The sequence below is a fragment of the Nicotiana sylvestris genome, chromosome 1 (assembly GCF_000393655.2).
Source record: "Nicotiana sylvestris chromosome 1, ASM39365v2, whole genome shotgun sequence".
Classification (NCBI taxonomy): domain Eukaryota; kingdom Viridiplantae; phylum Streptophyta; class Magnoliopsida; order Solanales; family Solanaceae; genus Nicotiana; species Nicotiana sylvestris.
This window is the reverse complement of record NC_091057.1, coordinates 98,373,868-98,385,465: the sequence shown is the minus strand read 5'-3', so window position 1 is coordinate 98,385,465 and position 11,598 is coordinate 98,373,868. Positions and strand designations below refer to the sequence as shown.

Here is an 11,598-nt window from a genome sequence, read left to right as displayed (position 1 = left end):
GATAACGTGTTATAAAACAATAAAAGAAGAAAAAGTTTATTACAGAAAAAAGTAGAGAGAGAATTCTTATTGATTTGGGATGAATTATAATTGAATAGAACCCCTCTATTTATAGGGAAAAAGTGACTTAACCATTAAGTAAAATCCCTAAAATCTCTCTAAATTATAGACATTCACCTTAAATACAATTCTATTTATAACAAGATTCTAATATTAAAAATAAGATAGATTACTACTACAAGTAAAAGTAATCTAATGGTGTAAAATTTAAAGTAAATATTAGTTAAACTCTTTTACAACTTGAAAATCAGAGGCGATTTCAAAAAAGAAATAGTACAAAATAGAAAAAAGAAGAACATGAATACAAGGAATCTATAAAAAATTTATTTTACGAAAGCCAGCAAATCGCACCGCAAATGTCATGTGCCAAATTCAAGTAATGCAACCATGTTACGGAACACAGACTGCGTGTTTCGCCGAAGCCCAACCCTCTTCAAAACACTTATCACGCGCTCTGCTACCTCCCCATACAAAACACACACACACACACTCTTAATTTCTCTCGCTAAACCCACGAATCCATACTCCCATTCGCTTTCTCCGTGATCATTTTCCGGCGAGATCTCTGATACTCCGTCGGAAAATCCTGATCGGATCCGCTATCTCTGAACTGCGATTCAATTGGCGATTTCGAAAGATCCGATTAGATATGGCTCCAGTTTCGGCTCTTGCGAAGTACAAGCTCGTCTTCTTAGGAGATCAATCTGTCGGCAAAACCAGTATTATCACGCGATTCATGTATGATAAATTCGATAACACTTATCAGGTATACACTTTTTCTGCTTCATTATTCATGTGATTCGTTAACCTCTTTTTTCTGGGGATCTGCTTCTTAATTACATTTGTCTTCTGCTTGTTGTTAGCGATATTTAGTTTGCTCTATAAGGACTTGATGATCTTCTTTTTGTTAGAGTTTTTATTTGTGCTACTATCAACTTTTGCGGTTCGCTTTGTTCCTGATTCAGTATACGCTTAGCTTTGACATTAACATTGGAAGGTTAGTCTTTCGAGCATCACTTGATAAATTTATGCATAGTAGAATCAGAGAGTAGGTGAAGACATGTTATTCTTACTAGGATTCTATATAGAGGTTGAATTTTTCTAATCTCGTTTAGAATGGTGCTGTATAGTATGGTTTATCTGAAACAGATCTGAATGTCGGATACCCTTGCATCTGAAAATAATGCTTTTATATCTGGAACATATCTGAGTGTGCATTTCGTGAGCAAGTGATTGTTCAATATCTTTATCTATAACACACATTTATTGCTACTTGTATGCATCATATGCTTATACTGAGAGGCATGTGCACTGCCATGCATTCGGTAATATATATTTCACACCATGCATTGTTGGTCATATTATTTGTTAGAGTGTAGTACAAAAGTATAGGTTATTTGTCTGTTTTCAAATTTTGAGTGGAGTACGTTGCTCTCTTTAAGTTGGTTTCCTTAATGACTGATAGGTTTTGCAGCGTTGAATGTGAAGTAATCAACTCCTCTGTTATACAAGTATTGGAAATATACACTTCAGCATTCAGCAGTGGGATAGAGAAATTGTTCCTAGTTTATTGCTTGTCATGCCATATTTCTCGGTCTCTAAATAATCTGAAAAGCAGCTTTTTCTTCCTTGCACATCGTTGACAAGATAATGTATCACAGTCTTAAACCTTGGCAGTTAATGACTTGCTTTACCTTTTTCGTGATTTGCCGACTTTTAGACTATGATTAGAACAACCTCAATTTCCATGCTTTGATGGAATAGCTTTTGTGTTCTCTTTTTGATTGTGAAACTGCTCGTAACCTTGATTTTCTAGTCCCTGCTACGCTTCTTCTAGTGAAGTATTTCAATTTGAAGAATAATCTTTCTTCTCATCCTCATTTTACTTAATTTCTTGTTCAGGCTACAATTGGTATTGACTTCCTGTCTAAGACTATGTACCTTGAAGATCGTACAGTACGATTGCAGCTATGGTAAGATATGCTTCTTGATGAGACAATACCTGCTCTTCAAGCTCTAATTAGCATAAACGCTATTTATAACATTCTTAATACGTCACCTTGTGCCATTTTGTAAAGGAGAAATAGCATAAATCTATTCAACGTAAGACAATTATCAGTACAATGTGATGTCTTGAGTTCCCTATTCAATAAAAAGTGATGTAGCCCCTTGGTTTTATGGGTTGTTAACATATATCAGGAGATGGCAATTGGTTAGTTTATATTTTCTTGCTAAAACAGATTTATTTAGTGATGCCTTCAGATATGCTGATCTTGCTTCAGTTTTCTGGCGGAGAAAGAGAGATCCTAATGTTTAATTCTATCCCTCCTATTGGGTTATCAGTAATCGTCAAATTCCTAGACATATTTTTGAAAATAACCTGGCCTGACAAAGCATTCTTCTCTAGCTAGTTCTTGGTAATAAATTTCCTTTGACCTGTTTTCATTGATTGGGAAAAAATTTCACTTTTGCTAGGCTTCTTGTTTGGTTCACTTGATGCTGGGTGTAGCAGTCAATTTACATTTTAAAGTGCTCTTAGATTTGCTTTTTGTGATACCTTTTCAGGGATACTGCAGGTCAAGAGAGATTTAGGAGTCTCATACCAAGCTATATTAGGGACTCCTCTGTTGCTGTCATTGTGTTTGATGTTGCAAGTATGTTACTTTTCGATATTATGCAGTTTTTTCTTGATCATACTCAATTTATGTGTAATCCTTACTTATAGATGCTTACTTGGAAAAGAATTACATAGATGATATATCCCTTGCTAAAGTGACTTTGTACTTTTAATGATTCCAGGCAGGCAGTCCTTCTTAAATACTTCAAAGTGGATTGAGGAGGTTCGAACTGAGAGGGGCAGCGATGTTATTATTGTCCTTGTTGGTAACAAAACTGATCTAGTTGACAAAAGGTAGCCATAACTATTTCATTCTTGTTTTTCCTTTTTCTTTCTGGAGGGTATGGGGGGGGGGGGTAAGAGAGGCTTTGTTTGAGACCAGTGATGTGTAATCTTTACCTTCCTTTATGTACTCTTATCACACATCTCATTCAATTTACTGACCTTTTCTTACTGCATTTTTGGCTACGTGATGTCAAGGTCTCTACTAAAGATCCTTAACGTTCTTACCTATCTTGTTCTCTGTGTCTACCTCATGGAGTGATAAAGTAATTGTCATTTTTTTGTATATGCTACAAATTCCACTTTATGTGAAGAAAAAGGAGATAGTTGTAGTGAGAATCATGGTCCATTATGTTTAAGCTCCCTCCAGATTTACACCAGAGCTAAGGGAATGTTTTAGGGTATGCCCATCTTTTGCTCCTTGCAAAGTGTAGTGTGTGCCTAAGGAAATGGTTAAATATTTGTGAGCTTTGTGTTGTGTTGTCTGCTACTGGAGTTTTGTGCTGTTATGAGTAGTTTATTATTGCTATAGTAATGGCAGAATTCTCACGCGCTCGTTGGTCCTGTGACAAATTGCAGGCAAGTTTCAATCGAGGAAGGAGAAGCAAAAGCTCGCGAACTAAATGTGATGTTCATTGAAACCAGTGCAAAGGCCGGCTTCAATATTAAAGTAAGTAATGTTAGCTTTACACTTGGCTTCAATAAAATGTGAGAAAGCTTATCTTTCATTGGGAGACTACAATCTGCATCATTTGTGCTGTCATGCTAAGAAAATCAGGCTTTGATGTTTTCAAGTTATTGTTGTGAACTGTTTATTATTGCACCCACTTGCTATTTTGTTGCTGATAGTGCATAATCAACCTTGCAGCCTCTTTTTAGAAAAATCGCAGCAGCATTGCCAGGAATGGAAACACTGTCTTCAGCTAAGCAAGAAGACATGGTTGATGTCAACCTCAAGTCAAGCAACCCAAATGCATCCCAATCACAACCACAGTCAGGAGGATGTGCTTGTTAATTTAATGGTTTGCAATTCTATAGCTTTCAACTCAAGTTCTTACATTTTGTTTTCCATAACAAATGTGTCTGTAAATTTCTTTCGACTTTCGAAACATTTGAGTACTTTGAGTTTTGTTATTTGTTAAAGTTGGATACAGGAGGTTGTCGTCCTAGTTGAGTAAGACCTAGCATGTGTCACTTATTTGTATTAGTCTCTAGACCTATGCAATTTAGCAGTTCTCCTTTTGGGGAACAACTCTTCTAAGTGCATACTATCAGTTGATTCATTGTGGTTCTTTAATAGGAAATTTTGGTTGGACGTGCTTAAGTGATGGTTGAACAGGATGTAGCTTTGCTAGTACAATACTACTCTGGCTGTGACATACTTTTCTGCAGATCATTTTCTAACCTTGCGCGAAAATTTGTGTATGGTTGAAATAGATGGTACTATAAAAGCAGCTACATTATACGGCTTTATAAGTCTGTACTTCTCGCTGGAATGTAGACCAAATCCCGATATGTACTTTGAGTTATCTAAGAGTAAATAGTTCTGTGTTCCTCTGCCAACGTTGTAACAGGAGGGTACTTGTTCTTATTGATTTATACTTCTCATGTTCTGAGGTATTGTAGCATCATTTGTTAATCTCAAGCCTTTGCTTTACATTTATCAATCAGTTTCAGAGTGCTAGTAATCTTGAATGCGGGTTAGTTTATTGGACTATGATTTATGTAATATCCTCGATTGATTAGGAAAATTCTGTTTCTACGTTCTGTCATGTGATAAGAGCACCCTTCTTACTACGCCGTTTGAACGAAATGCAGCCCAAAATCTAGCCCATTATCCTTTGACTGATTCTGTGAATAGCAACTGGATTGCCGTGGTGTTATTGATCACCACTTGCTATATTCGGGAATCGAGAACCTATTCCACGAGATGTTTGTTATTACTTCACTAAAGAAGACAAATAGTAGTTGTGATAGAAAAGAAAAAGGAAATTACGTACGAACATATTCCAAGCCAGTGTTCCACAAGATATTTCGAATGCAGCGAAACTATTGATACGGTTAAAAAGAAAATTTTCAAATTGATAGTACGTCTTATTTTGTTTCTGTAATTTTTGGCAAAGGAAAGGAGCGCTTTTGTTTCCGGCTTGTGAAAAGAGTATCCCGGTTCAAAATGTGCATCACTAACGCCTACTAAGTCTACAACATTTGATTCCCTACATAAAACTCTAAATTAAAGATAGAACAATTTATGCGTTAATAATATTTGCATAACTTGTGTAAGAATTCGTGCTTGTTTTATGTGTGATAGCATGTGAAAATTGAAATCAATCCGTGTGTTACTGTTAGCAAAGCACCTCAAATTACATTAATACTTTTAAATAATAGCTTCTTGTACTGTATGGACTATGTAGTAGTAAGAATTCTTGATTAATTTTTACTATGTTTTATATGATTCGGAGTTTTTCTTTTTTCTGTGCGTGTGTATACATACATATACACACTAATTAGTGACACTTCACGTTAACTTTAGTGTCATAATTATTATTATTCACCACATAATTCAGTCTTATTATTTATTGTCGTCATTATACAGTAATTTTTTATAATAAGTTTTGTATAACTAGTCTTTGCACCAAACATCAAGCCTTATATTACTCAACCAAATAAATCGAGTCTAAATCCAAATTCACAAACATTACGCAACACGAAACCTTCCTGCGATTAAGCCTTTTTCATTTTGTTGGTGAATCTAATCGCATTTATCCAATCCAATTAAGAGGTACTCCACTAACTTTTCTGCAAGTCAAACATCTATGTAGTACACAAATGAGAAAACTATGATGTTCTCATTTATTCCTCACGGGTCTGTCAAATACTTGTCTCCACGTGTCATCTTCTCATTGATCATAACCCAGGCACATCAATTTCACTTATGTCCAGCTCAGCTTTCTTTTTCCCCTTCATGGTCATCTTGATGACCCTTCGAAATATGCCTTCAATTTCCAACGTTCTTTTCCATTTTCTTTTTTCTTTTTTAACAATATTTTTTTACGTAATATTTAGGGGGTCTGGTTGGTTGGGTTATGCTTTGGGGGGGGGGGGGTTGGGGTAGGGTGGGGAGGGGGGTGTAATTTCCGAAGACCCTCCATCCAAAAGTTTTCCCTTTAAATTTGCAACAATCAAATATTTGTAAATTATTGAAGTTCCGTTCTTCTCTCTGACTTAAGGCTGCTGAGCTGTGGCCGTTTGGCCAAATTTCGTCCTTCTTTTCCACCATGACAGGTCCTCTCTTTCTCCTTTTTCTGCGTGTTCACATAAATTTTTAATCATATTTGTTTATACTTTGTGGGTTTTTTGTTTGTTTATGGTCAATTGGTTGTTTCAATTTGAACAAGGGATTATTAGGTCTCTGTGACTTGACTTTTTCTGTTTCTTTCTGATCACTCTGTTGTTGGGTTATTAGTATTGTGGGTTGTGTTGTGATTAGGGGATCGTAAGGGCCCCACGGCCTAGCTCAAGTGCCAAAAGGGGTGGATTTGTGTCTTAGGTCACGGTTCAAGCCCCACACAATGCAAATCAAAGCCTGGTATTTAAGAAGTGGAGAAGGGTAGAGGGGCAGGCCATTATCCACCGAGTTTCGAAGGCTGCGGTTGGTCCAAAAGATCGGCCCCAGACGGATTTCTCGGTCATAAAAAAAAAGGGATCGTAAGGATTCATATAACTTTTGTTACCCTAATTATGAATAAAGAATTGATATCCAGTAATTCTCATTTAGTATCATCCATTAATTTGATAAAAATCTTATCTTTTTCTTGGTCCAAAAAGTAAATTAAGAAGGGAAAATGATAAAATGTTTTTTCCTTCGTTTTGTCAAGTATGAGTGTAATTTTTTCATTTTCAGCTCTGAGCTGTTGTTGTATCATATACTTCAGGTCGCTGTGGGGTAAGCTCTATTTTCTTTCTCTTTAGATAGTGAAGAGTTAAAATTTAGCACCTTTTTCATAACTGCACTAGGATGTTTCTAGTGCCAATGAAAAGCTTGTATCCTTTCTCTAGATTTTAATCCAATGATCCATATTAGTCCACGAAGTCATCACATTTGAGCACCAGGGATGGAGCTAGAGTATCATGTACGGGTTCGGATGAACCCAATAACTTTAGCTTAGACATAGTACTTGTATAAGGAAATTTATTGAATATGTATACATATTTAGTTGCGAACCCAATTACTAGGACGGGCTATGGGTTCAACGGCAAGTTCAAAGCCCATAAACTTTAAATTCTAGAATGAGCACCCCTGAGAAATTTAGAAGAGGTTGGATTGCTTCTATTTGGTAATGGGACATAATAGTAGTTGTTATTCTTCGATTACTTCTCAATTGTTCCTGAATAACTGCTTGTGCTTGTTAGAAGAATATGTGGATACAAAGTGACTATGAATTTGAGGTATATTTCTGTTGCACCAGACATGGGATGTTAGGGAGAGAGGACAATTGACTACTTGCAATCAGTGGCTATTCTCGGAGTTCCATCTATGACCTCTCTTGCATTTTGTCTTTGATTATTGATCAGTTGTGTTCTTTGTATTTGGTGATACCACTCTCATTATGTCCTCGATTTTTGTTCTAACAGCAGATAATCAGCAACCAATTTTGGGAAAAGATGGCGCCTCAAACGGGCAGCATCCGCTTGCGAAACTGAACCGTCTTCACTTTTGGCTTCTATTGGCACTCAACATTATTTTCTTGCTTGCTGGTCAAGCTGCTGCTGTTATTTTGGGGAGATTTTACTATGACAAGGGTGGTAACAGTAAATGGATGGCCACTCTCGTCCAAACAGCTGCTTTTCCTGTTCTTTTCATTCCTTACCTTTTCATTACTTCTCCTCAAAATGATTCAGAAGGCTCCAATCGAGCTTCTTTCATCACAGTTAGCGTAGTCTATTTCGTAATTGGTGCAATGGTTGCAGGAGATAACATGCTATATTCCATCGGACTATTGTATCTCTCTGCTTCTACGTATTCCCTTATTTGTGCAACGCAATTGATTTTCAGCGCAGTCCTTTCTTTCTTCCTAAATGGTCAAAAGTTCACAGCATTAATCATGAATTCTGTGGTCGTGCTTTCTTTATCTACTGCTCTTCTTGCTGTTAACGATGATACTGATAAGCCTTCAGGCGTAACTAAGTGGAAATATGTCATTGGATTTCTTGCTACTCTTGGCGCTTCCGCTATGTACGCTCTCTTGCTTTCCCTTATGCAGCTTTCATTCCAAAAGGTTCTAAAGAAAGAAACATTTTCTGTGGTTCTGGAGATGCAAATTTACACAGCACTTGTAGCCACTGGTGTCTCTATTGTGGGTCTCTTTGCTAGTGGAGAATGGAAGACTTTGCAGGGAGAAATGGGTAGTTTTACTGCTGGAAAACTTTCATATGTGATGACTCTGGTTTGGACAGCTATAGCTTGGCAGATTTGCTCAGTCGGGGTTGTAGGTTTGGTTTTCGTGGTGTCCTCATTGTTCTCTAATGTTATTAGTACACTTTCCTTGGCGATCACCCCTATTGCTGCTGTCGTAATCCTCCATGACAAGATGAATGGTGTGAAAATAATCGCTATGCTGATGGCAATTTGGGGCTTCGGGACTTACTTATACCAGAATTACGTCGATGATCTTAAGGCAAGGAAAGCACCAAGCGCCGTTGATGATGCTCCAACCGAGTCAAGATCTTGCTGAAGTCTTAAGCCCAGGCAAGTGCATAGGCTATAGTTTTAAGAATTGTTAAGAGTTTTTGGAGCTCAAAGCTAAAAATTTTTTAGATACTTGTTTGTAGTTAGAAATTTTGCTCTATTAGAATTATCATTTACAAATGCCTGTTTAATAGAATGGCAAATTTAGTAGCAAACTTCTGATTTTCATGTCATTAATAACAATGAACAGTTTAGTGGCTGAAGAGGTTTGATTAACATTATTTAGATGTAAGGTCTAGGATTCAAAAGTCCCTGTAATAAATTTGTATATGATATTCGTGATAGAACATAACAGAAGTACAAAAAAGAGGGGGGGAATTTCAGAAGTAGCGGCAAGGTTTTTGTATCCAAGCAAGCTATATATGAATCAAGCTTACAATAATTGTAAAAAATTAGACTCTTTAGTCCATTCAGAGTAGTAATGGGAGAGAATTTGTTTAGGGTAACTACTGGCTATGCCCATTTATAAGTAGTTTATAACAAAAATTGGTCAATTCATAAAATATTATTAATATTACCCAAATATTATCAATATTAGCCAATTAGCTATTTGTAGCAAAAAAAAGGGTCATATTTTTGCTTTCTTTTGAGTAGGTATTTATTAGAATAGACTGGGTACATTTTATGGAGCTTGAATCTCAGTTTTGAGATGATTTGGTGGAGTTTTGAGGTGGTTTGAATTAAAAATTCGAAGTAGAAGATGAAGATGAAAAAAATGATATGTGTATCACACTGTGTAGCATTTGGGTATCACATATGCATATGTATCAAATGTGTATCACATGTATATCCATGTATACATGTGTGAGATACATGCGTGATACATGTTTGAACTCGATTTTAATTATGAATTTTGATACCAAATCACCTTCAATCTTCCTCAAATTTTGTATATTAACTCATCTATATGTTTTCAATGAATTCAATCATACCCATTAAAAATTCTTCTTTTTTGCTTAGATTTTTGGAATCTTGTATATATATTTTTTTATATGAAATTTTCTTTCCGCCTTGCATCTAATGTTGCCGATCATGCTAAAAAATATGGAAGGAGATCTTTGCATGTGATTCTTGGAGAGAAAGAACCTTACTTATTTGGTTTTCAATTTTTATATGTGTTTGGCTAGTTTTGGTAAGTCTATAATTAATGGCTAGAGGTTGGTAAATTGGAACTCATTTGGGACATTTACTTAGGATTCCCTAATCCATGTTCTTTTAGTAAAAAACGGAATGGAAAATGACAATGAGTCACCCGATGGAAAATAAGCACCAAGAAGAAGAAAAAAAAAATGTATCAAAGTTGAAATTCATTTTGTTTTCTAATCTAAATTAGATTTTCCATTTTTATTGTACGAAATGCAGCACAAAGTAAAGCAATTAATTTGGACTGAATCTCTTGAAAATGCATTTTAGATTGCCGTGGTGTTATTGATCACTCATCGTTATATTCGAGAATTTTTGTTTCCTGCTGAGATATTCCCTTTTTACTCCATTGGAGCATTTTATTTTAGTTATAAAAAGAAAAACAACAAATATATAGGAATATATTCCAAATTGATACGTCTTTCTCAATTTGGATAACTTTTGATATAATTTCCTTTTCAATCGGAACAAACCAATAAAATTATTAAGATTATTACTACTCTTGTACAACGTGATCACTAATCAGACACGTATGATTCGTTACGAAATTTACAAGAATTATCGACACTTGAATTGGAGAATAGAGTCATCAGAAATTAGTCTCTATAAATGCTACTATCATCCATTTATGATATAACTTCCTTTCTACTTTACTACTAGCTTTTAAGCGTACTATCATCTAATTGTTCCTCAATCTTGTATTCGGTTCTGTTTTGGATGGTAGCCAAACCCGATTGAAGTAACATTAAGGGCTCGTTTACATCAAAATGTTGAACAACAATACAATATCTGGCTCCCTACATAATTTGTGCATTACACATACAACATTCATTTACCACGTTTATTAATCACTATAATAATTTTAATATAACTTATAAGGTAATTTATATATTATTTTATGTATATTATCAGTATTTGGATGGCCGCGAATGTCCCACAACTCAATTATCCAGTAAACTATTAGAGCTTATGGTCTTAAGTTTCAATCCAATTCCAACAAAGCACTTCTCGGCACATCATCGGTACAGTACTAAAAACGGCAAAACATCCTCAAAGTAAACTCTTAATGTAGTAAACATAAATACATTTCTCTAGTAAAAACAAGAATTATCTTAGCATTATAGCATAGAAAAGTTCTTAATAATTTTTAACCTATAATTGGTACGTATTTATAAAACTAATTCTTTTACATCTTGGTTCACCAATACAGTTTCACTACCATTACGCAAAACTTATTAGGTACATACAAAGCTTATGTTGATATGATTGCCTCCAAATTGACACATTAATTAAGCACTAGAGTCTAGACCAAGACTTCACTAACATACTAAATGAATTGACTGAGACAACTTTTACAATTGAATTTGTCGGATTAAATATCAAAGTTCGAATCACCATGAGCCTTTGAGTATGTTAAACTTTTTCTTGAGAACTTGATACTCACTGTGAAGCTTTTTAAATAATATTTGTGTACAATCTTATGGTACTTAACTATTTCTTTATAGATGGATTAAAATAAACTGAGAGGAAGGAGAAAAGTAGCAGCATATATATAGCCACTATAAAGGCATTTAATTTGTGCATTCTGAATCACGTCAAGTGGAAGAGGGGGGGGGGGGGGATTTGGGCCTGCCTTTGTGCTTCCGGGGAGAAATTAAAAAATAGCCAGATTTAAAACTGGTCGTTCAAAAATAGCCCAGTTTCAAAAGTAATCGAAATTTAATTACTTTTCATGTAAAGATAGATC

The 11,598-nt window shown here is 35.4% G+C and overlaps 2 protein-coding genes across 5 annotated transcripts; both read left to right on the top strand.

Moving 5' to 3' along the window:
- Nucleotides 1-365: 365 nt before the first annotated feature.
- On the top strand, nt 366-4,598 carry LOC104217961 (ras-related protein RABH1b). 2 transcript variants are annotated; one of them, XM_009768323.2, is made up of 7 exons: nt 366-826; nt 1,963-2,033; nt 2,626-2,714; nt 2,860-2,971; nt 3,539-3,629; nt 3,828-3,981; nt 4,260-4,598. In XM_009768323.2, exons 1-6 carry the CDS (start codon nt 710-712, stop codon nt 3,972-3,974), a joined length of 627 nt encoding a protein of 208 aa, XP_009766625.1. In that variant the 5' UTR covers nt 366-709; the 3' UTR covers nt 3,975-3,981; nt 4,260-4,598. The 2 variants fall into 2 exon arrangements, with proteins under 2 accessions (XP_009766625.1, XP_009766624.1); XM_009768322.2 differs by having other exon boundaries at nt 3,828-4,283.
- A 1,495-nt stretch (nt 4,599-6,093) lies between these two features.
- On the top strand, nt 6,094-8,911 carry LOC104217962 (probable purine permease 11). Of its 3 annotated transcripts, XM_070165928.1 has the most exons (3): nt 6,098-6,244; nt 6,450-6,667; nt 7,595-8,911. In XM_070165928.1, exon 3 carries the CDS (start codon nt 7,780-7,782, stop codon nt 8,692-8,694), a length of 915 nt encoding a protein of 304 aa, XP_070022029.1. In that variant the 5' UTR covers nt 6,098-6,244; nt 6,450-6,667; nt 7,595-7,779; the 3' UTR covers nt 8,695-8,911. The 3 variants fall into 3 exon arrangements, with proteins under 3 accessions (XP_009766627.1, XP_009766626.1, XP_070022029.1); XM_009768325.2 differs by lacking the exon at nt 6,450-6,667 and having other exon boundaries at nt 6,094-6,244; nt 7,598-8,911; XM_009768324.2 differs by lacking the exon at nt 6,450-6,667 and having other exon boundaries at nt 6,097-6,244.
- The last annotated feature ends 2,687 nt before the right edge of the window (nt 8,912-11,598 follow it).

Excerpts from the sequence above, each read along its gene's own strand:
- LOC104217961 (XM_009768323.2), top strand. The coding sequence starts at position 710 with ATGGCTCCAGTTTCGGCTCTTGCGAAGTACAAGCTCGTCTTCTTAGGA. Across the intron at positions 827-1,962 it reads AATTCGATAACACTTATCAG|GCTACAATTGGTATTGACTT; the intron begins GTATACACTTTT and ends TTTCTTGTTCAG. Across the intron at positions 2,972-3,538 it reads ACTGATCTAGTTGACAAAAG|GCAAGTTTCAATCGAGGAAG; the intron begins GTAGCCATAACT and ends GACAAATTGCAG.